The sequence below is a fragment of the Sparus aurata genome, chromosome 1, assembly GCF_900880675.1.
Source record: "Sparus aurata chromosome 1, fSpaAur1.1, whole genome shotgun sequence".
Lineage (NCBI taxonomy): Eukaryota > Metazoa > Chordata > Actinopteri > Spariformes > Sparidae > Sparus > Sparus aurata.
In genome coordinates, this window is record NC_044187.1 from 20,605,636 (window position 1) to 20,627,843 (window position 22,208).

At 40.1% G+C, this 22,208-nt stretch overlaps 2 protein-coding genes across 3 annotated transcripts; both read right to left on the minus strand.

Annotated features, from left to right (window-relative positions):
* Positions 1-807: 807 nt before the first annotated feature.
* stim2a (tromal interaction molecule 2a) lies at positions 808-13,536 on the minus strand. Its single transcript, XM_030436755.1, has 12 exons — positions 12,724-13,536; positions 9,625-9,755; positions 8,259-8,370; positions 8,027-8,138; positions 7,778-7,893; positions 7,268-7,442; positions 7,002-7,179; positions 6,664-6,825; positions 6,098-6,198; positions 5,750-6,003; positions 5,014-5,206; positions 808-4,838 (listed from the first exon to the last, which is right to left on the minus strand). The coding sequence occupies exons 1-12, from the start codon at positions 12,845-12,847 to the stop codon at positions 3,464-3,466; spliced, it is 3,033 nt and encodes a 1,010-aa protein (XP_030292615.1). The 5' UTR covers positions 12,848-13,536; the 3' UTR covers positions 808-3,463.
* A 1,811-nt stretch (positions 13,537-15,347) lies between these two features.
* On the minus strand, positions 15,348-22,046 carry rbpja (recombination signal binding protein for immunoglobulin kappa J region a). 2 transcript variants are annotated; one of them, XM_030422082.1, is made up of 11 exons: positions 21,841-21,924; positions 20,543-20,581; positions 20,315-20,410; positions 20,035-20,200; positions 19,536-19,710; positions 19,311-19,448; positions 19,038-19,150; positions 18,788-18,928; positions 17,894-18,049; positions 17,679-17,782; positions 15,348-17,306 (listed from the first exon to the last, which is right to left on the minus strand). In XM_030422082.1, exons 1-11 carry the CDS (start codon positions 21,906-21,908, stop codon positions 16,964-16,966), a joined length of 1,539 nt encoding a protein of 512 aa, XP_030277942.1. In that variant the 5' UTR covers positions 21,909-21,924; the 3' UTR covers positions 15,348-16,963. The 2 variants fall into 2 exon arrangements, with proteins under 2 accessions (XP_030277942.1, XP_030278780.1); XM_030422920.1 differs by lacking the exon at positions 21,841-21,924 and adding an exon at positions 22,010-22,046 and having other exon boundaries at positions 16,964-17,306.
* Between the last annotated feature and the right edge of the window lie 162 nt (positions 22,047-22,208).

Below are 22,208 nucleotides of genomic sequence, written 5' to 3' on the forward strand. Positions count from 1 at the left end.
TGCCAACCATACAGCCTGTTTTACATGAGCTTAGATTATTTGATAAATCATTCATGTAGAAATTAAATAAAATAGGAGATAAGATGCTCCCTTGTCTTACTCCGTTACTGATATGAAAGGGAGCAGACAAGCAGTTGTCCCATTTAACTTGCATGGTCTGTTGGGCATACCAATAGGACAGGATTCTGACTATATACTTGGGGACACCTGCTGCACCCAATTTTTAAAATAATTTCTCGTGATTCACCCTATCAAATGCCTTTGAGGCGTCTAAGAAACAAATAAAAACAGATGAGTTTTTTCTCTTATAGTTGCTCAGCAGTTCCTTTAGCACATATACACACATATCTGTACCGTGTCTCGGTTTAAACCCAAATTGATTATCTGTAGAGATAATTAGTTCATTAATCCTCTCCAGGAGAATTTGTTCAACAACTTTGGACAATATATTAGCTAGAGCGATGGGCCTATAGTTTTCTGAGGAACCCACTTTTCCTGCTTTATCCTTAACCAATATATATATATATATATATATATATATATATATATATATATATATATATATATATATATATATATATATATATATATATATATATATATATATATATATATATACACACACACACACACACACACACACACACATTAATAACAATTAAGCAAGTCATATCCCCTAATAAGGCCCTCATCACTAAAAGTAATCCACAGTTTAATCCCCCAACTATGCATCATCAAACAATATGTGCCTCAAACAATACCACATGATATTCTGTTAATTAAAGAGAAAAACAACATTCTCCAAAATTATTTTTAAAGTGATTTATTCAAAGTAGTCATTTTACCAAACAAGCTCCATGTCAAGCAAATTATTTAACAAGCAAGAAAACATTAAGTGCAAATGACAGTGCTAAATTTAGATAGTGAGTCGAATAAAGTCTTCTTTATATTCATTATGAATAAAATGTAAATTCCAGTATTTTTTGAATGATAAATGGTCTCAGGGCTGACAATGATTTTGACCAAGGAGGGGGTTGAGGAAAAAAATAGTAGCTGATATATTTGTCTACTCGTATAGCAACATCACAACAAGGATTCAGTGGGTATGTCTGGTCTGTCTTCTTGTTGATGAGCACACAGTAGAACAAGTTATTAAAGTTAATTTAAGTCAGCAGTTAGAATTGTCATTTCCTTGTGGCTGTTGGGTTTTATGTTGGGATTTACAGTAGCATGCTAGTTATGGCATATAATAAAACGCTTGAATTGAAATCTTTCAATACAATACTTGTACCCTATAAATGTGTTTGCTCCTTCCTTCCTTTTAATGAAAAATATTATTGATAATCACCAAGCCATTTTTTTTTATTTTAGAATGGCTTCGGAAACAAAAAAATAAAAGTAAAACAGCTTATATCCTACACTGGACAACTAATAATCCATTTGGACTTTTTTAAGATGAAATTTACGTTTCACATTTCAAGATGTTATAACAGCAAGTTATAACAAGTAATAAGTAAGTAAGTAATAAGCAAGTTCTTTATTGCAGAACAATGCACATCATTTCCAGATTGTACAACCTCGTCCATGTTTTCAATTATCAGCTGTTAATAAATCATCAAATGAGAACAGCCAATGAAATCTTACATTCACATTTTATTTATATCCCTGACACTGAAACAAAGATATTAATGACTCAAAAACACGTATCCCCAAAATAAATTTTCAAAAAAAAAAAAATGTCCGAATCACTTTAATTCAAATAAACTACTAAAGGTACTGACTTTATGCCTGTAAACAATAAAAGAAATGTAAATCCTCCTCTACGAAACATCAACAACTTAAAGCATTCAAAATATGCATTTAAATGCACACATTTTAAAAAATAAACATTAAAAAACATTAATAACAGCTTGCAAGCAAACTGTTCATGAGTGTTTGGCAATTGGTAAGTATAAGGGTTTTTTTTAAATAAACTTGGGTTTTCTTGATCCACAGGATCAGACCGGATTCTTTTTTTATTATTATTAATGGATCTGATTTTGTTTATGTAAAAGTCTCACCCATATTTCAACCCTCTGGGCTATGTATGTTTGTGTTAAAAATGCCCTATTGAATTTATTGATAACACTATCAAAATGCAGTGATGGAGGTACCTTCAAATGAATGGTAGAGGGCACAAAATAAATCAAAGAAGCCAGCAGTTTTGGTTAAGATGGCACATGCATCAGGAAACACTGTCATTGAGAAATATAAATATAATATATACATTTATCAGCGGAACCCACTGGCATTTGAACTTTTGATCGTTCTGAAGATTAAAGTGGCTGTCCCTGTCCAGAGCTTTCTGCTGCAACAGATCCACTCTGACACCTCTCTTTCCATTATTATACAAAAAGTATTACAAAATATGATCTAAAAACATTAAAAGGATTTATTTTATTTTTTTTTTACGTTAAAGTATTCTTTGCTACAGGCTTTATTTTCCTTGTGCAGGCCTGTTCAGCTGTCGCAGATAAAGTATTTAAGGCCCTGAAAAAAAAAGGTAAACATTAACTATGCAGCACTGAAATGTATCAAATGTAAAAGTTAGGGGAAACTAAAACATCCTTAGACATTCTTTATTAACAGTCGGACTATAAAAATGGAATCAGCAAAGGTGTGGTTTCACAACTTGTTGATCAAACTATCTCTAAAATTGTTTGTTCATGTAGGGCCCCAAGAAGCTTAAAGAAAGAATAGATGTTTAATAGGTTTCTCCACTAAATTGTCTCACTAATTTGGATACATGCACTGTACACACAGTGTTTCATGTTCAAGTTTCCGTTTCATGCTCAATACCGTGAGCCTTAAATTGGGATCGGGGGAGAAACTGTGATTGGGACGAAACATTGCTCAGAATAGAATACATTCATTTTCTACTACAGTTAATGTCTTCAATTGTCGTTTAAAACTAATTCAAGCATCGTCTCTGTTATATATAAGAGCAGTCAGTATAAACATCATGTAACCCTTCAACCATAGGCAAAGCCCCAAAACATCTACAACTAAAATAATACATGGCATCAGCCATATGTCTACATAAAACTTAACAGAAAATAAATAATCTCCACTTCATCTCCACTGAGAGATCTAACATATCTAACTGACTTATGAGTCCAAATGTCCTGTTTTTGCCATTTTTTTGTTTTTTTTAAAGGCAACAATAGACATCATCCATGTCTTGTGATTCTGTCAATTTCTTTTAAATTTCAACTCAAAGAATGCAAACATAAATATGTTATATGTTTCTCTTACTCTATTTGGTTATTGCAAACACCACTGGCTCTGAAAACGTCCAGTTTTAGGTAAGATTATCCTTTCAAAAACTTTTAGTAAAAAGATATCTACAGTGTGGTCAAACTCCCTTTGATGGTTCAATAAAAAGTAAATAATATGAAAAAAAGACAGCATTTTAAGGTCCTTATCAGAGTTTGTGAAGACCACTTTGAAGCTTTTCTGGAGCTGACTCATTTTTCTTTTTAAAAAGGTTTTTCAACTTTAAGGATTTCTTGCTCTTTTCCTTATCATGGTTCTTCTCACGGGGCGATGCAGGAGATGGGACAGCAATCCTTGGCGGGGGCACGGGGGGTTCCGCCTCTGCTAGCAGTCTGCTCTGGGGCAGGTTGGCTGTTGAGACGGAGAGGCTGGTTGGGGTCGAGGAGTTGCAGGCCTTCTCAAGGATTCCATCATAAACAAGCTGGCTCAACGGGTAAAGGTCTGATGATGACTTCCATGGCTCCTGGGAGGTTACCATAAGATCTGGCTGTCCTGTTTGACCGGGAGATGAACTTGATTTGGATTCTCCCAGCTCCTCCCTCAGCATTGATTGTTTAGGTGTTTCCATTTGACCATCAACTCTATCCCAAGTGAGACTTTCAGTGGAACTGTCAATATCAACTCTGTGCATTCTTGGCATTCTCCTTCGGAGAGAACCAGCAGACATCTCAAGTTCACCTTTCAGTGTCATCCGACTTGTAGATGGTTCTAAACTGAACTCTTGCTTCTCTGGAATATTGGTACCATACTCCAGCTCATCTCTAGATATCTTTCTTTGGGGTGTTCTAGTGGTCTCTACCACTTTGTCCATTGCTAATGCCCTCACAGAGGGATCAAGCTGGCTTTCTCCTTTATTCCATGGAAGCTTCCTAGAACTTGTGTCTAGGGACTTTCCCATTGAATCTCTAGTAATCCTTCTGGATACAGAGTCAAGCGTACGCTCAACATCGTCCCGCATCATCTTTCTTGAGACATTGTCCATTGAGGAACCCAACTTATCTCTTGATATCTTCCTAGGTGCCATATCTGTTGTTGCTTCTAACTCATTCCAAAGAATCTTCCTCACATCCAGAGACAAATCACTTCGTTCTCTGTATAAATTCCTTGAAGCAGTTTCCATCAAATCCCCAATTGTATCTCTGTCTCCTTTCCTGGCTGGAAAGTCTGTGTCCAACTCATTGGAAAGCCCCTTTCTAACTGCAACATTCATAGGAACATCACCTCTGTCTCTGGATATCTTCCTTGAAGTAGACTCTATCAATAACTCTTCTTTGGATATCTTCAAAGAAGGGGTTTCCAAAGGAGTATCAAACATTTTGTCTTTTGCCATCTTCCTGCAGGAAGCATCTACTGTAGCTTCAAGCTCGTGCACAGATATTTTGCGAACTGGAGATTCAGCAACAGCTTCGACTTCTTTACTCCAAGATTTTGAAATGGAGCTGTCTGAACGAAGCTCAGTTTCATCAAGATAGAGTTTTTGAGAGGTCAAATAGTCTGTGTCTGAAAACATCTCATCGGAGTCTCTATTAGTGAGAGAAGAAAAGGAAAAAAACATGGGTAAGAAAGGACAAGGAAGGAAAGCAGGATGGAATCAAAGATGAACAACATCTGCATCAACAAAGGTGTAGCTGAAACATAGTGGTTTAGCATGGAAGTGTGTAAAAATCATTTGTTTGTAAAAAATTGTCAGAGACATACTGTTTCTTCAGAGTTTTCAAGAAGCGCCCCTCTTCCTCATCAAAACAAGGGTATGGGGATCGGATGGGGATGAGAATGTCGGGGTCTTGGGAGATCATGCCAGCTGTTGGCTGAGTGATGACACCAGGACGACGTGACCGACATATGGTGGACCCCCGTGTTCGAGGAGAGCGCTTCAGTGGTGGAGCTGTGACTAGAGAAAGGCCAAAGATAAACCAATCGGCAAAACTGCTCTATCCATACATAAGAGACAGCGGTGTAAGCCTAGATGTAGCAATGAATATATGTACTCCTTGTTGATAGACCTTAAAGACCAGGAAAATATTGGATTCTAGAAGATGAGTGACTACTCACGGCTTGTTGGCAGACTACTAAGACTGCGAGCTAATCAAAAAAATGCTAGCCATCTAGCTAGTGCTATTGAGATAAAACAGATTTTCAACCTTTTTTCTATTTTCTCTGTTCCTTCAAATGTCCTTTCTTGCTATTGGTCAATGGCACAAATCTAAAACTTTAGTCTATCTTTAGAGTCCACTTCAATGTTAAAATGTGTGCTGATTAATTAACATTGGCCCAGTTGATCATTTGATGCACTTGAACACATTCACTAAATTTGCAGCTTTCTAACACAACAGTTGAAGATGATCACATGCCATGGCCTCCACAGACACCAGATATGAGGCTGATGGAATACTTTGTTGACTGTAATGAAGAATAAAACATGTCTGCTACCTACCTGGCATCTGTGATAAGACTGGAGAGTCAGACTCTTCTAACAGATCCTCTATAGATCCCTGGAGAGAGCTGTGGTATGAACAAGATGACTGGGGCACTCGGGGCAACCCAAGGGCAACTGAGTCTGAGTAGAGCTGGGCAGTGAGGTTTGCTAGCCCTGGATTCCTAATGATGGGGAAGCCACAGAGGCGCTCAATGTGCTGCCAGCGATGGAGGCGCTCACGTAGGCAGGCTGTCACTTCAGACAAAGAATTCCTTTGTGAGATTAAAAAAAAAAAAATCCTTTGAGACATTTGTTGCACATTACACACACAAAAAAACTTGCTTTGCTTGCTATTTTTTGACTCACTTTGCCTCTAGGATCTTGTGGTCAACTTGGTCTAGAGAGGAGCTGTGGGCGACATGGAGAGTCCCCAGCACGGAATTCCTCTTCTTCTTAATTCTCTCTGCCTGCAAGAAAATGTAGGTGCAGGTCAGATTGCTAAATTCTTAATCCTGTGTCTTAACATTTCCTTTTTTTGCAATATCTTGCATCTGTATCCAGTCACATTAATAAAATGTTTTCAAGTTACTTAGGGGATTGTGGTGGTGTGACAGCAAGCGAGATGGCTGCCAAGCGAGAGACCGCTGTTTGAGACTGCACTTTCACATTTGAAAGCACGAAACCACTGGATATTTTTAACGCAATGTCGGGATATTTGCCAGCCATGTTTACCAGACAATTTATTTTGTGACAACAGAATCAGGTCAGCTAAAACATGATCTTTTCCCAACCCTAACTGAGTGATCAGAGCAAAGATTCAACGTAGTATGGAATGCAGGAACGTAAATTTCAACAATTATTATTGCGATTGGGTTGTATGTATCCAGAAAAGAAATGGAATTGTTATCTGTGTCCCTTTTTTCATGAATTACCTCTTCCTTGGCGGAGGCAAGCTGCAGTACTGCACTCTGCTTCTTGACATTATAGTACTGGACCTCAACCTCATGTGTCAGCTGCAGCCACTGCTGGAGGGCCTCTGAGGCCGTCCAGCTAGCATGCATGTCCTTCTCTGCCTGCTTCAGCGCTCCAAGGACCTAAGGGGATGACATTAGTAAAATGTTGGAAGTTAGTATGTAGAAGAACTGTTGAAAACTGCAGTCAAAGCTTAAATCATTTTCTTTACAGTCTTTAAACTTTATATAGCAAGGAAAATGAGTGTCTAGTGCAGGGTTTGCAAGAGTTGTGTGCTCGAGTTGTATGGTGCATCTACCTGCTCCAACTCTTCCTCTGCGTATCTCAGGCGGCTGAGCTCGCTGACAGCTCCCTGCCTCAGCTTGTGTAGACGGTGGGCCTCCTCCTGCGCCCCCATCATCTCATCCCTCATCTTCTCCTCCAGGTTCTGTTTCTCCTCTGCAACATTACGTTTTTCTTCCTGTGCTCGCTCCAGTCTGAGAAAGCGAAATGATTTCAGTGCAATCAAAAAAAGTTAATTAACATCACAGAGCAGGTGAGAGTCACTGAACACTGAATACTCACTGTTCCTGCATATCTATGAGGCTCTGTTCAGCCCTCTGCAGACTCTCCAAGTCTTTCATCATCTTAGATATGTGGACCTTACTGGCTTTGTTCTGGGCCTGGGCAAACCAACAGCCTCCAATTCCCATCACCACTGATACAATTAGCAGCAGGTCCTTCATGTAGTTATGAGGACCTGTGGTGAAATGGAAGGTCACGATTATTTATGGTGCATCGATCCCAAATCCATCATAGGTGAGGCTAGAGGAAAGAGTCATTTTGATTACACGTTACACACAAAAAGACAAACTAACACCATGCATAGTTGACAAATGTTTTAGCCTCTTAAACACGCAATATGTCATTTCTGCCACTAGGGGTCTCTCAACCAAAACAAAAGACGTAAGAAGTGTGGAATCATGGGAGTTGTTGTCTTCATTGTTGAGCAACCATCATTGCCAATGAAAATCTATCTACGTGGCAGACATGTTCACAGACAAGGTAATGCTTAAGGAGAGGGCTTATTCTTACGTGTAGGCGGTCCAAACAGAACGACATCCAGAGCCTTGATGTTGAGCTTCTGTTTGTCTCTCTGGTCCTGAACCCTCAGCTGGCCACTCAGGAATGAAGGCTCATTAGCTGCAATCCTGTATGCAAACGTCACATTCAGTTCAGCGTGTTGATATGACTCTTAACAACAACCGACTTGCTTTCACAGTGACTTGCGATGCAGTAGCACACACGACAGTTAACTATCGCATTGTCACTGGATAGTCTCACCTGGGTAGCGTGTTTCCATTGACCTTAAAGTCTTTAAAGTTCCTCTCATACTGCGGCAACTCAACAAACTCCCTTAGCCAGCGAAGCACCGCATCTTGAGTCCAATTGTGTACTGGGAAGTGAGACGAGGAAAGAAGACAAAGTGAGACAAAAAGTCAGACAAAGTGGACACAAACCCATCCGTCCTTTTGTACATGTACTCACACACACACACACACACACACACACACACCTTCAGATGACTTCCAACCCCTCCAGAGCTCCTCAACGGTGATGTGCTGGTCTTCTCTGTGCAGGTTGCTGTGTTTGTTTGTCTGCTGCTGCTTCATGTCTTCAATGATGAACTATAATGACAGTGAGGGACATAAGAAAGAGCGTTTTGAGATAGAACTTTAAAGAGCAAAGTCAGAGGGCAGAAACACTTCAAATTAGCTGAGCATGAACTCTCAACGTCTCTGTCTAAAATAAATTGGTTGTTGCTAGGAGTTATGTTCTTGGGTTTCAATCTGGTAATAAGGACTGGGTTGTTCTGAGACAGTTTTTATTTAGAATGCATGCAGAAGCGTGGTTGTGTATTGCAAACTTCAGTGATTGCGCACGTGTGTGTGTGTGTGTGTGTGTGTGGTGCTGTCTTGGAATGTTTCCTTGGCTGTAAACTGGAGCTTCATATGATGGCTAGGGGAATTTTGTGGCAACCGCAACCCGAGCTCCTGGATAGTGTGTCCATGAACTACATTCTGGAAGGCAAATGCATTCTAGAATTCTGGATTTACTACCAATGTCACATACAAGGAAAGACACACACAGTCCTTGAACAAAACACATGTTCACTCTGTATATGATTTACTCTGACATTCTAGACCGAACTCTGAAAACATGCAACAGAGATCACATACATTACATGCAGTAAATATGCCTTTGCATGCATGTGAAGAAGCAGAGGAATGCAGGAATTATAGCCTAATTACTTGTTTACATGACTTAATGAAAACAATGTTTTTCTTCCAACTTTCTTTTGCAGGAAATAAAAAAAAACTTCATACGTCTACAACAAAGCAACAGATAAAGTCTTCACACCTTGTTTTGCAACAAAACTTTGTAATATTTTAATTTATTCCACCATAAACATTTGTTCATCTTTCTAATGATTATTTACTTTTACTTCAATAAAACAAAATCATGCAATTATCAAACACAAATACCTGAAGTTAAATATTTCCTCTCTGTGCAAAAACAATGTATGACACCACAGAGGCAAGCAATGTGTCCTTTCAAGCTGTTTGTGACGACTATCAAAAAAATTTACTGAAGTAAAACAGGAGCTGGAGTCAGAAAACATTAAGAGTTGTACTCTTAAGCATGACTATGAAGGTCACCAGTGTTACAGTATTCTATTAGTGCGAACCGGTTTTGTCACTGAGCCAAAAGCAAAGTTATACCGCTGCTATCCTTGAAGCAGCACTTGACTCTGCCACCGGCCAGCACACCTGTTGTTGTATTGCTTTACCCGCTCTGTCTTGTGCATGCGAGAACACGCTCTAGGATTTACAAAAGCCAAGAAAATGGGGTTAGCGTTCCATGAAGCGTGAGTTTCGTACCTCCACACTCTCCTCCACCTCAATCCCACCATCTTGGTCATCGTCCATCATCTGATGGATGCTCCGCAGGGCCTCCAGGCTGTAGCGATCGGCCTCGCTCATACATGGCGGAGACACCACCATACAAGGGTCTACATGGATCAGGAAATCAATGTCATTATATTGATTATTATGTCACTGAAATTGGCGCCATTGAAAATAATGGACGCCTTTCATTTAAAGGCTGATTACAAGTGAAATACTTTCCTTTGTATCATCACTGCTCTTTTTTTAGCAGATACAAGAACAGACTGTCTTACACTGGTATTCTTTGACTTTTGGCTTATAAAGGGATAATTACATTCATTTACCAATGAATTATTCTCTGCTACTGTACATTAGTTAGGTCTCCTCTATTTGTCTATCCAAAATCCCAACAGGTCAATAGCCTAGTTTCCCTTAAAATACATTTAAGATACAGGCCAGCGAGTGAAATATGTCCCCTTTTCAGAGTCACAAACGAAAAGGATTGAGTATCTTATACAGAAAAAACATGATCTCTCAGCCTTTTTTTTAAAATTTAGATTGATCTCTAGGCTATTTCTTGTCTCATGATTAAGGCATAGCTAAGGAAAATGAGACATAACATAATACTTTGCCAGGAAGAAAAGGGGAAAAAAATAAACATCCTTGTAAGTCTGTAAGTGCTGTATGGCAGACGTTTCACCTCTCATCCAAGAGGCTTCTTCTGTTCTAACTAACCGGAGGGGAGTTGCAGGCATTTAAACACTGTGTGGGCTCTTAGTTTCAGAATTGTTAGCAATTTGACGTCATTCAGTTGCATACATGTTACAGTGGGGTATTAGGAAACTCAAGAAAATACAATGAGGGAAAAAATGGTCTCAATGGTTCGACATGCTGCATCTTTAAGTCCATCTTTAAGTCTAGAGAGAAAGCAGCCCTTCCAATCATGTAAACTGTCACATCTGTCTAGTAATCAGTGCTGTTAAAAGCACCAAAAGTCATTCTTAAGTACATGTGTAAGTCGCAAATATTACTTGCGAAAAAGCCTTTTAGTATCTGAAGTAATCCTCTGGCAATAAATGTACTTAAGTATCAAAATTCTTGAAAATCAAACCCCTCTCTATTTCTGTCAATTGAATGAATTTGAAAAAAACATTTTCGATCTGCATGTGCTGCATTGGGCAAATTTAGACAATAAACTAACCACATAATGGGTTAAATCCATCTGCTAACAAAACAATCTCACCTCAAGTGGCACTCTGCAGCTGCTACACAGACCTTCAAATGTTCGCAAGGTTAAGAATAAACTCTTTTTACAGCGACTGAAAAGAAAACGCTGTTAAAGGGCCCTTAAGACAACATGATAAAGTGCCCTTCAGGGTGCACTCCCAGTGGAGAAGTGGGGGACTCTGCCACTGCGCTATGAACAGTACCAATGACAAACACTGATTTTACACAGAGTCTAGATCACCATTATAAAAATAAATCATGATCGATAAACTTGAGGTTGAATCCTTAACTCAGTCAAACTTTGAGACAATGACTGGCGAATGAACTTGGTCACTGTAAAGTAAGGCCTCTCTAAAGAATGGGTCATCGTGGACCAAACAGCTGTGGTAATTTGGATTTAAATTGTGCAGTATGTTCCGGGCTTAACGATAATACCGGAACACAAATACATTAGCGGATGACTCACAGCTTTCCGTCATCTGTCATACTGAGTCACAGCCCATTTTTGTCTCTGTGACTTTAGAGTTTTGGTGCTCCAGGAGCTGAAGGGACTGGGGGCCAAAGGTTTGCTAGTAATACCCACAATCAAAACAAGCTCCAGTAGCACTAGACTCTTCTTGTATGGATGTATGGAAGGAGGAATAAAGCCATGGGGAAAAGTGAGTTCTGGGAAATAAAGATAATGACGTGAACCTCAGAACATTTCTGCAAAAATATTGACATTCATTTCCAAAGTATTTTTTTTTTTTGTGTTGCGCAAATCCTGTTCCATGAACATCAGCCCAGAACTATGGATGTATACTAGTGCACTTTGATCTGGTGACATAGGCATCTATATGAGCAGAAGAGGTGCTCTGACACATAGGGAAGAACGCAAACTGAACATAGGGAGATGAAATGGCTTTAATGATTCATTGCTTCTTTACTTGACGTATGGGATGGATGACAGATGTGAGCTATTCTGTTCCTGATAATTGTTGGCTAATAGTTTAAATGCTTCACTGGCATTAGTCAATATTGTGAAATGCTGAAACCTTTGAGAGAAATCCTGATGTGAAATCATGTGATTGATGTTCATCTGCTCGCTCCCACAGACAGGAGCAGGATACCATTATCCAGAGAAGAGACATCCATCCACTGTTTGATGATGAAACTTGAATTTCTCAACGCTGAGGAAACCTCTCAGCTGAATAGGCTATCAAATATCAATGGTCCATGCAAACGTCCTCTGACCAGTGTGTGTGTGCTGGTGTCCCTGTGGGACCTCCAGGTGACCTGAGTTTAACCCTTCCTACAGGTGAGCCGAGCACAAAGCCTCTGACATCACACCATCAAAATAAAATTCCTGCAAGATTTAGTATGGTGATGAGTTTTTTATTTTTTATTTTATTTAAATGTAAGTTCAAAGTATTTACTGTTTTTAACATGCATTTTTGATGTTCTCTCAAGATGTGGACAAACTGCTTATAACACGAAGCAGCTCACTATTTTGTTATCATCAAAATGAGTTTAGATACAGAAAAGTGAAGTTAATGTGTTTAAAAATAATTATAAAACATTTTAATGGTAGCTCGCCTTGTCCAAATAGATATATTAAACAAATGTAATTGTTTTTTGATGACTAGAAAGCCAAAACAAGGCATGGATTATACCAGAATCCAACCACAATCTATGTAAAACTACCTTGGAAAGCAAATGTCAAAACAGACGCACGACAGGAGAGACTGGTGCCCCGCGTAATATCTGGCGCACCACTGGTGAGGTCGGGAAATATAATATAATGCTCTGTCTAGCAGGATGAGAATTCATATGTCAAGCTTTACCATTTGATTCAGTCGCTCTCTCGTTGCCTCATCCACCACATACCTGTTGGGTCGAAGCCTGCGCCCCCACCGGGGAAGGTGAACCCGTGGAGGTCCCCGGCGCCCTGCGCGGCCACGAAGAGCGCAGCGGGGAAAACGACGAGCAACAACGGGGACAGAGGCAGCATTTTGGGTGCTTGATGATCTCGTCGTCCTGAGTTGAGAAACTCTTCAAAGCAGATGGAGAAAGAACATACGCGGTACCGACCCCCGTTTAGGACTCACCGGTGTCAGTCTGCGAAAAGTGTCAAGCGATCTGTGTTGCTATTACGGGTACAGCCAGGAGTGAGACGTGATACTGATGATTCACTTAAAGAAATCGGGTTAGCTGAATAAGTGCACCTCGAAGTGGGGGAAGCGCACATAGACAGACTTCAGTAGGACTGCTCAGTCATCCAAACACGAGGTGGCCCTGCGTAAAAAAAATACTCCAAAAACGTGCCAATGGTATTCCGGCGTGATGGCTGTTACAAATCCATACTGGGTAGAATAATAAGTTAGGATTAAAGTGTCTGAAGCTCATCCATAGTTAAAAAAAATAATAAGAAGAATAAGAATCCAGCGTTAAAACCACAGGCGCAGCAGATCTCAGGATTTTCAGGGCGCGTGAAAACCCCCCCTTTTTTTTTTAATGTCAGATGATGTTACAGAAAGGCGACATAGACCTCTAATCCTGCTCAGGCTGCACCCCGCCTCTCTGTTCCTCTTGTCCAGTTGGAGTCTGCTCTGTGTTCATGTCCAGAGCTCTGTTCCCTCCTTGGTCAACCCTTTCCCAACAGAGACGTTTATGTGTGACGTTCTTACTCGGAACTGAGCGCTTCTCCTCCTTTCTCCCCCCAACACCCCCACCTCCCACTCGCCCTGTCTCTGGCAGCGGGGCCCCCAAACACCTTATTATGTTTCCAAACCCACCGCCCCACCCAGCGCACAAAGATCAAACATTCTATTTAGCCTCGGTGTTGATCCAGTGACCTCAATATAGAGTTTCTGGATAGGCCTCAATCTGTCATTTGTAACAGAGCTGAGCATAGAAACACAGAATCCTACGTGAGGATTTCACCTTCCAGTCTGGTGTTTGTGGCTTTACTGATAATGGTTTGCGTGGGGGATCAATTAAAGCCTCCAGACTCTACCAGTGCTTGAGATCTAGACTGTCATGCCAGGAATAGCATGTCATATTTCACGTCATGTCCAGGCTGTCTGGGTCTGACAGTTGTATCCATGTTCACAGATCTCCTCGCTATGCGGATAGACTCAGTAAATGTTTGCACACCTGTTCGTGGGGCCTCTAGTGGTGTCTGTGCGTGGGTTGCAAGTTTTTCTTCAGCACGTTTGCACAAAAACACTGAGATGCACACGGTTCACCCTCTTTAGACTACAAATCTTTAGTAGAAACGTCCAGAATGTGAGGGACACAAACAGACCACATGCACACGCACACACACACACACACACACACACACACACACACTTGAACAGTTACAAGGCGTCAGGTTTCATTCCAGCAATTCAGCACCCAGTTTAAAAATAGCGGGGCAGATTTGACCTCTACCCTGTGGAGCATGCCCATGTGGCAAGTGTCCAATAAGGCCTGAGCGGGACCTGAGTGAGGACACAGCATGTGAGGATTTTACATGATTTCGACCCCCAACTTCTGCAGAACTACACACACACACACACACACACACACACACACGCACGCATCAAAGGGTGACACAAGTAAGGAATGCGACTGCAGACTTCAAAGTGATGTAGATTCAATATTACTTGGATTTAGCATTTAACATTTAGATTTAATACTTAGATTTAGATTTTTTCATTTAGATTTAGATTTAATATTTTACATTTAGATTTAGATTTAACCCCTATATGTACATTTAGCATTTAGTTTTCATATTTAGATTTAATATAGAATAGAATAGAATAGAATAGAATTACTTTAATGATCCCAGACTGGGACATTATTTAATATGTGGATATAACATTTCGATTTACATTTTACATTTAATTTTATGTTTTTATTTACCATTTAGCATGTTGTTTTAACATTTCGATTTAAAATTTCGATTTAACATAAATTTGGCTTTAGATTTAACTTCTATATTTTTTTGCCCATAAACATGTATTTCTCAACCAATTTGTATCAAACGGAAATGGAAAATTAGCTAAATATAGAAAACATATCAGTTTGAAATCTGCAGTCAAATGTTTTACAGTCAGTTCCCCATACATACAGACTACATGTATGACCTACAATGTTAACAGAAAACTGAAAGGGCATCCTTTAGTAAACTGCTGTGTGAAAATTGATAGCAAACACTAAATCAAATCATGAGATGAAGCATCTGTCTGACACAAAGAATTGACTCAAAGAGCCATAAATCCAAATGTTAGGCAAATATGCAACACACGTGCAAGAAATTAAGAGATTACCATCGGTGTCAAGGAAACTCCTGACTGTGGTTTTTTAAAGGCAACATAATCTGAATAACATGTGACTCCTGACTTGATTAGTGAGTCAGGTCAAAGTTTAACCTGCTGAACAAAAGAGGCCAAACAAACTACGAGTTTGAATCTAAATAATCATCTCATTGCAAAAAAACAAAACAAAAGCAGAACCACGGTGGGTTGTATTAAAATGAACTCTATTTGTTGTCAGAAGGCATGTTTCACTTGACTTAATTTACATCAACTTCGTACAGTGACTTTGTTCAAAGGCTTCAGTGAAATAAGCATCGCTGCTGTGTACACAGCAAAGGCAACAGAGGGACCGAGTGTGTTTAAAAGTGCACCTTGATACAATAAACAGAACACTGGTTGGAAAACAAAGGCCTTCATCTCCCAGAATACATTGATAGTGTATTACATATCATCACACACATACACTGCTCTCATCAGAATTGACATCTTTGATATAAAAAGTATTTTGGGACTTATCAATTAAGCCCAGTGACCAAGAAGATTTAGGACAGTCAGGCCCAGTGACTGCAGGTAGATTTGCACGTTTTAATTGTCTGGTGACGAGTCTCCTACACACCTTAGCTTGGATGTTTCTTTTTCATGGAGGAGAGCTAAAACTTCCATTATGACTGATAAGTAAATAAGATGCACAATAATGTTGGCAAATTCATCAGCATTGGCAGTGAAAAGCTTTCAAAATAAAATATTGGCATCAGCTCAAAATTACCATTTCTTCAGATTTGACAGGCCAATAACATAATGCTTCAATTATGCACATGTGACCCGAACTGTTGACTACTTGTCCACTACTTAGATTAAAATGTATAATTGGGTGCACCAAAATGATGTGCTAGTATACCTAAATTAAACAGTTAGGTGCACCAGTGCAACCAGTGTGAAAGCTGGTCTGAAGCCCTTAATTTGGCGATCTAGTCCAAAAAAACACCAGTGAAGATTAAGGAAAGAGGAGACAAGCAGAGGAGCTGCAGTCAGACCATTAAGAGACACACTACAAGAAATTTCCACTTTGAACAGCCAAATGAGGCAAAACTCAAATAGGTGTCAACATGACAAATTCTATTTGGTAACAAAAGTGAGCTTACTATGTAGAATCATACAAAAAAAATGTACCTCGGCAAAAGCTTATAAAATATTATATGAATAAAATAATATAATAATATTCCTTGGTCCGTAAAAACTATGTTACTCTTACAACACAGGTTTCCCTTGCACACAACGTATAAATCAACAAGTTCAGTGAAAACACAATGTCTGTAGAGAGAGAGAGAGAGCACAGTGAAAACAGCTTCCAAACCCACAGGCATATAAAAACAAAATGGTTCTTGTACAAAGGTTGTGTTGTTGTGAGAGTTAGAAGGCAGTTTCATCTTCTTTATGTGAATGTTCGTGGATATCAAGGTCCTTTTTAGTGGGGCTTTTGTCATGTCCACAACACACCACAAGAGGGAGCTAAAGAGAGGCATTCTTTTCAACCAAAGTCTTATTCCCAACTCTCTTCAGCTTTCCTGATGATTACAGTTGATTTTTGTCGAAGGCTTTCCAAGCCTGCGGTGTGTTTGCATTTACTCACAGGTCCATGATCCTCTTTGGAAAGTACATGAACATGTTGTCTCACTCAGTCTTCTAAAGCACACATACAAATGACACACAGTCAAAGTGCGCACACACACACACACACCCATACACACACACACACACACACACACACACACACACACACACACACACACACACACACACACACACACACAAAATGAGTATTACTATGACAGCACCGACATGTTTGACGCCCCTGACGACATGCCTGAGTCACTGCTGCCATAAGCCCCATGGCCGTCTGCGAGGCCACCCAATGAGGAGGATGGTGAGGATGAAGATGCTGGTGATGAGGAAGAGGTGCTATGTGAGCGCAGAATTGCCCCAGCAGCGCTGCAGTGGGGCCTGGGCCCTGGTTCAGGGGTGTAGGTGAATGTGAGGGCGGTGGCGTAGATGATTCCATCGTTGCGGACCAGTGTGACGGGGACCTGGACCGGCTGCCTCACCCAGCGCCAGCCCTCCCTGAAGGCAGAAATGTCTGGCACCACGCAGAGGACGCTCTCTCCACATCTGAGGGGAACATACAAACAAGACAAGGGTCAGAGAATTTGAGCCGTTACACACTAAAAATGCACCTCACAAATATTTTCATTATCGATTAACCTGCCGTTTTTATCTATGACTACTCGATTAATTGTTTTGTCTATAAAATTTCAAAACATAAAACGTGAAAAATCCAAAGAGTCCAAAACACAATGACCCATTATTTATCATAAATAATGAAAATAAATAAAGACAAGAAGAAGCAGGGAATCCTCACATTTAAGAAGCTGGAAATTACTGAAACAATAATCAGAATAGCTGATTATTTTATTAAAATCCAATAATCAACATTAACTAATCGATGTGACACTATTGCACACACTGATATAAACACCTCACCTGTACATGGTGTCAGCCTCCACATCTCCAAACCAAACTCTGAGGTTAGGGGTGAAGTTCTGTCCTGTCAGCTCCAACATCGCCACATCTCCTCCACCATTTAACTTGACACAGACATACAAAAATGGCTTTTGAAAGTTCTGAGGAAAACACTCACGTCTGCTGATTTAAAGGCATAACAACCTTATTTGAAACTGATAGGGTTGTGTGCGTACCTGCAGGCTTTCCACCACGGGCACAGGTGTAACCGGTGTGGGGACGGGGCCCATTCCCTCATAAAAGGTGTATTCTGCCTTGTCAGTGCTGATGATAGTCCAGGAAGCCCCATCGTTAATAATCTCCTTGTTAGTCTCTTTGGAGCACGCTGGGGCCTGAGGAACAAAACAACATACAAATGCATTTGAGCAAGAGTGTCAGGTAGGAGCTCGCCCAATGACAGGGATGAAGATTAGCGACTCTTCTCCGACATTCCAGCTCATTAAAACTAATTGGTAGACCTCTTACGTGGATACTAATTTCCCAACACACACCTGCTGGTAGGTAATGCTCTCAGCAGACTGGTTAATATTCTGTTGTCTGCATGCACAAGGAATAGCGCTATTCCAGCTAATGATAACAAACCACAGACAGAAACATCAGAGAGGATCCATACCAATTGAATATATATATACACACTTCTTTTTCTGCAAAAAAACACCTTTTTCACTTGCTGCAAAGAGGGAGGAGCTCTCATGTCACATCCACTTCTGGTTACGGAAATAAAAATCACCTTCATTTGTGAATTCATGCCTTTGGAAGCTGCTTCCTTTCCATATCGAGAGTCAAGTTTGATGCGTATAGTATTTAGGGCCATTTGTCATGCAAAACTGATGTACACAACTTTATTTTTTCAGTGTTTTTATAATGAGTAACATTGAGATCACTGAAAGAAATTTGAAATGTACATTACTGAGATAGGTGTACATGAACAGGAAATTAAAAATTAAAGCTGTGAATCAAGACCATCAACATCATCTAATTAATCAATACAAAGAACCGGGGCTGAGACCTACGGGAACTTTATTCAGAAAGTGGGATTCAAATAACTGTGTGTGTGACTGATTGCCCACCTGGAACTGGATGATCCTCTCCTGTGAGAGACAGAGATACATTCTGTCTGTATCTTTCAAGTAGAAGCAACACTTGTGAAGCTGGGACACTGGGTCGTCTGCATCCAGTGAGGCAGTCTGCTTGTCCACTTTGCGAATGACCTGAAGAATTGAGGCAAACGCACCGATCACAAACAGATGGAAAAAAATAATAAAACTACGTCTCACAATCAACTAACTAACATGTGAAATGAGACAGACGCATGCATACCAGTCTGGGCAGGGCCATGCCAGTAACAGAACAGACCAATTTAACCGTTTGGCCGTAGTGAATATAGCCGTCTCTCACAGCAAACTCCTCTCCTTCAGACTCTTCATCATCCACTAAACCAAACGACACAGAACACAAACATTGATAACACTACAATGACAGTATCTGATCTCATGCAGGTAAGGTTTAACATCAGTAAAAACAGTCATCAAAGAAATGAGCATAGAGGTTAAAGTAAAATAGAAAAAAAGAGGAAACACAGGCGTAACTTACAAAGGTGGATGTAGAAGGCTCCCCACTGTTGGGAGCTGGCAAGAAAGTTTCCCCCCTCTACATGAAGATACCTGGTGCTAACTGTCTGGGAACGCAGGCGGTTAAACAGCGCCACTTTAGTCCCCGACGCTATACACACTGGGGAGAAAGAAAAGCCGAGTGAGTGAGAAGGAGAGAGCATCTTCGCATGTGCTTGTTTGTGTGGTGACACATCCTGCAACTCACAATCTGCATTTTTCAAAGACTGCTTCTTCTTGGAGGGCTTGGAGATGACCTTGATCCTCTTGCTGAGGAAGACTCCTATGTTGGCGCTGTTCCCGTACAACATCTTCACAGACAGCATGAAGTGCTTCCTTTTATCTGAATCGCTGATATACAGCGTCTTAGCGGTGCAGAAGTGCTGAGGAGCAGGAAGAGAGAGAGGTTAGAAGATCTCGTGTGAACGCTTGTCTACTCTTTCACTTCCCTCTAAGGTCCTTCATGGAACAACTTTATAAGTGGCTCTGATGCACAAAAAAAATAGATGGCATGCAAGGATATTAGCCACAGCAGGAACACTGTTGGCAGGGTTTTGTGGCAGCAAACCACGGCAACAAAGCAGATGTACATATGTTTCGTGCTGTGGTTACTTTGCATGGTTTGTCAAAAAGCAAGCACCTTGTTTACTGGGAGAGTGAGTGAGGTGTGGGGGGAAACACCTGCAGTGTTATAAAAGACCACCCACCTTCCCCTCCAGATTGAGCTGCTGCATCTCCTGCTCACTGCTGCCTATGCCGATGAATGCACATGGCTGGGCCTCCTGCTCTGTGCAGCCCTCCTTCTCCATACTCTCCACCTTCTTCTTCCAGCCACTGCCCATCAGATACACACATGGTGGAGGGCAGAAAAACCTACATTTCACAAGTAGAAGTCAGAAAAATCATACAAAGGGGTTTCAATGCAAGATTTCACCATCAAATTGTCATATATTAAAAGTTTGCAGCTTTGAACAGTCTCACACAAACCTTTTTTCGTTTCCATATGACTTCTGCGCAACCTTTGCATGTAGTATGAGAACTGTTTGATCGTCCTTTCCCTTCAAGTAATTCCTCATAGCCTCCCTGGAATGGTGGGGAAACATGTTAGCACTTTACCCTCACAAATTACATTTTTAATCAGGTTCTTTTCATTTAGCTTTCTGCACTGATTCAAAAAGTACTGGGAAGCGTTGCTTGTGTCAAAAGCATTTCTACCTTGTCAGGCGCTGAGGCTGTGGTCGCTCACCAAACTTCCTGCAAAACAAAAACATCAGGTTTGCAAGTTGTTTATACGTGGTTTCAGTGCTAGGGCAGTGTAGCAGAGATACAAATCTAAATCTGGGATGGAGCTTCTGAGCAGTATACTGTGGTGTGATAATGTAGATGGAGACTTTAACAGCAGGTTAAACAGGTACAGATATATATGGAGTTAAAACACTATATTTAAGAACTATTTCCAGGTAATATTCAGAAACTTTCTTTTTGATAGAGAGGGGGGTTATAATTTGAGGGAAAAGTTAAATGTCAAGATGGTCTGCATTTTTTATAGATGCCAGCTGTTTGTACGACTATAAAAAAAGAACGTGCGTCTCAATCGGTGATGTGAAATTGTGGAACGGTATGATCTTGGAGCTTAAGCAATGTCCAAGTATGATCCAGTTAAAAAAAAAAAAAATGGAGATGATTTTCAAAAGTTACAGGGATGAGGGAGGGCTTAACAAATTGCAAATATGTTGTGAAATATAGATGTGCGGTAATAACTGTTTTAATAAGATACAGAAATTAGTCCAATGTATATATATTATGTATATTATATGGGTGTGTATGTAAATATATTTATACATAATAACTTAATTGTACATATAGTATGTTGAATAATTTATATATATATATATATATATATATATGTGTATATATATATATATATATATATATATATATATATATATATATATATATATATATATATATATATATATATATATATACACACACACACACACGCATATAGTTAGATGGGAGCATTAGAAGGTACACCGGTCAAGCAATGTAAGTAAATTGATTATGAGTCAACATTGAGTGGTGGAGAATGGGTAGGATTAAATAAGTTGAATATACTTTGTAACATGGCGCTTTTAATCTTATTATGCTTATTTGTGGCACTAATCTAACTTTTTCTCTAGTTTTTTTTTTTCACATCTCCCAAATAAATGTGCATTTATTCATTGCTTGCTTGCTAAGAATGATGCTTAACTTATCGAGCAACACTCTGACTGCTATAAGGTTGATGAACATTATGTTGCAGTTTGCCCACTTTTTAAGGATATTACGGTGTTGCTGTACTTATTTGCTGAAGCAAATGACACACGCCGAGTAGTTAGGATACAATACGAAACTGGTGACTGACAAAAAGTTTCTAAAACAGTTTTAAACAGGAGTCAGCACCGTGCGACAACTAAAGAAACGGCAGAGGAACCAGGCGATACAGCGAAGAATAGTTTTACACAACTGACCCCACATCAAGCCACAAGTAGCACTTCGTGGGGGAGGCTAGCTGACACCGAGGCAACAGCGCTAGCATCCAAAAACATCACCTAAAACCACTCCAACCTGCCAAGGTTTTATCACAAGACAAAAAAACTTTATTTTCAATAACAATATGCTTTGAATTTCAGCACTTACCCCGTAACAACGGGCGCCATCTTCCAAATAACCCCCCACCCCCCCGAAAAAAAAGAAATCCCAACAATCGCGAGATCCCTCCCCCAGGCCCCCCTCCCTCACCAAAGCCAACGGTACAACACACAAGAGCCAGACTGGAAGGAAAGGCAGGGGGGAGAAAGAGGGGGGAGGTGTGACGGGGCAAAGGGGTGAGAAAGAG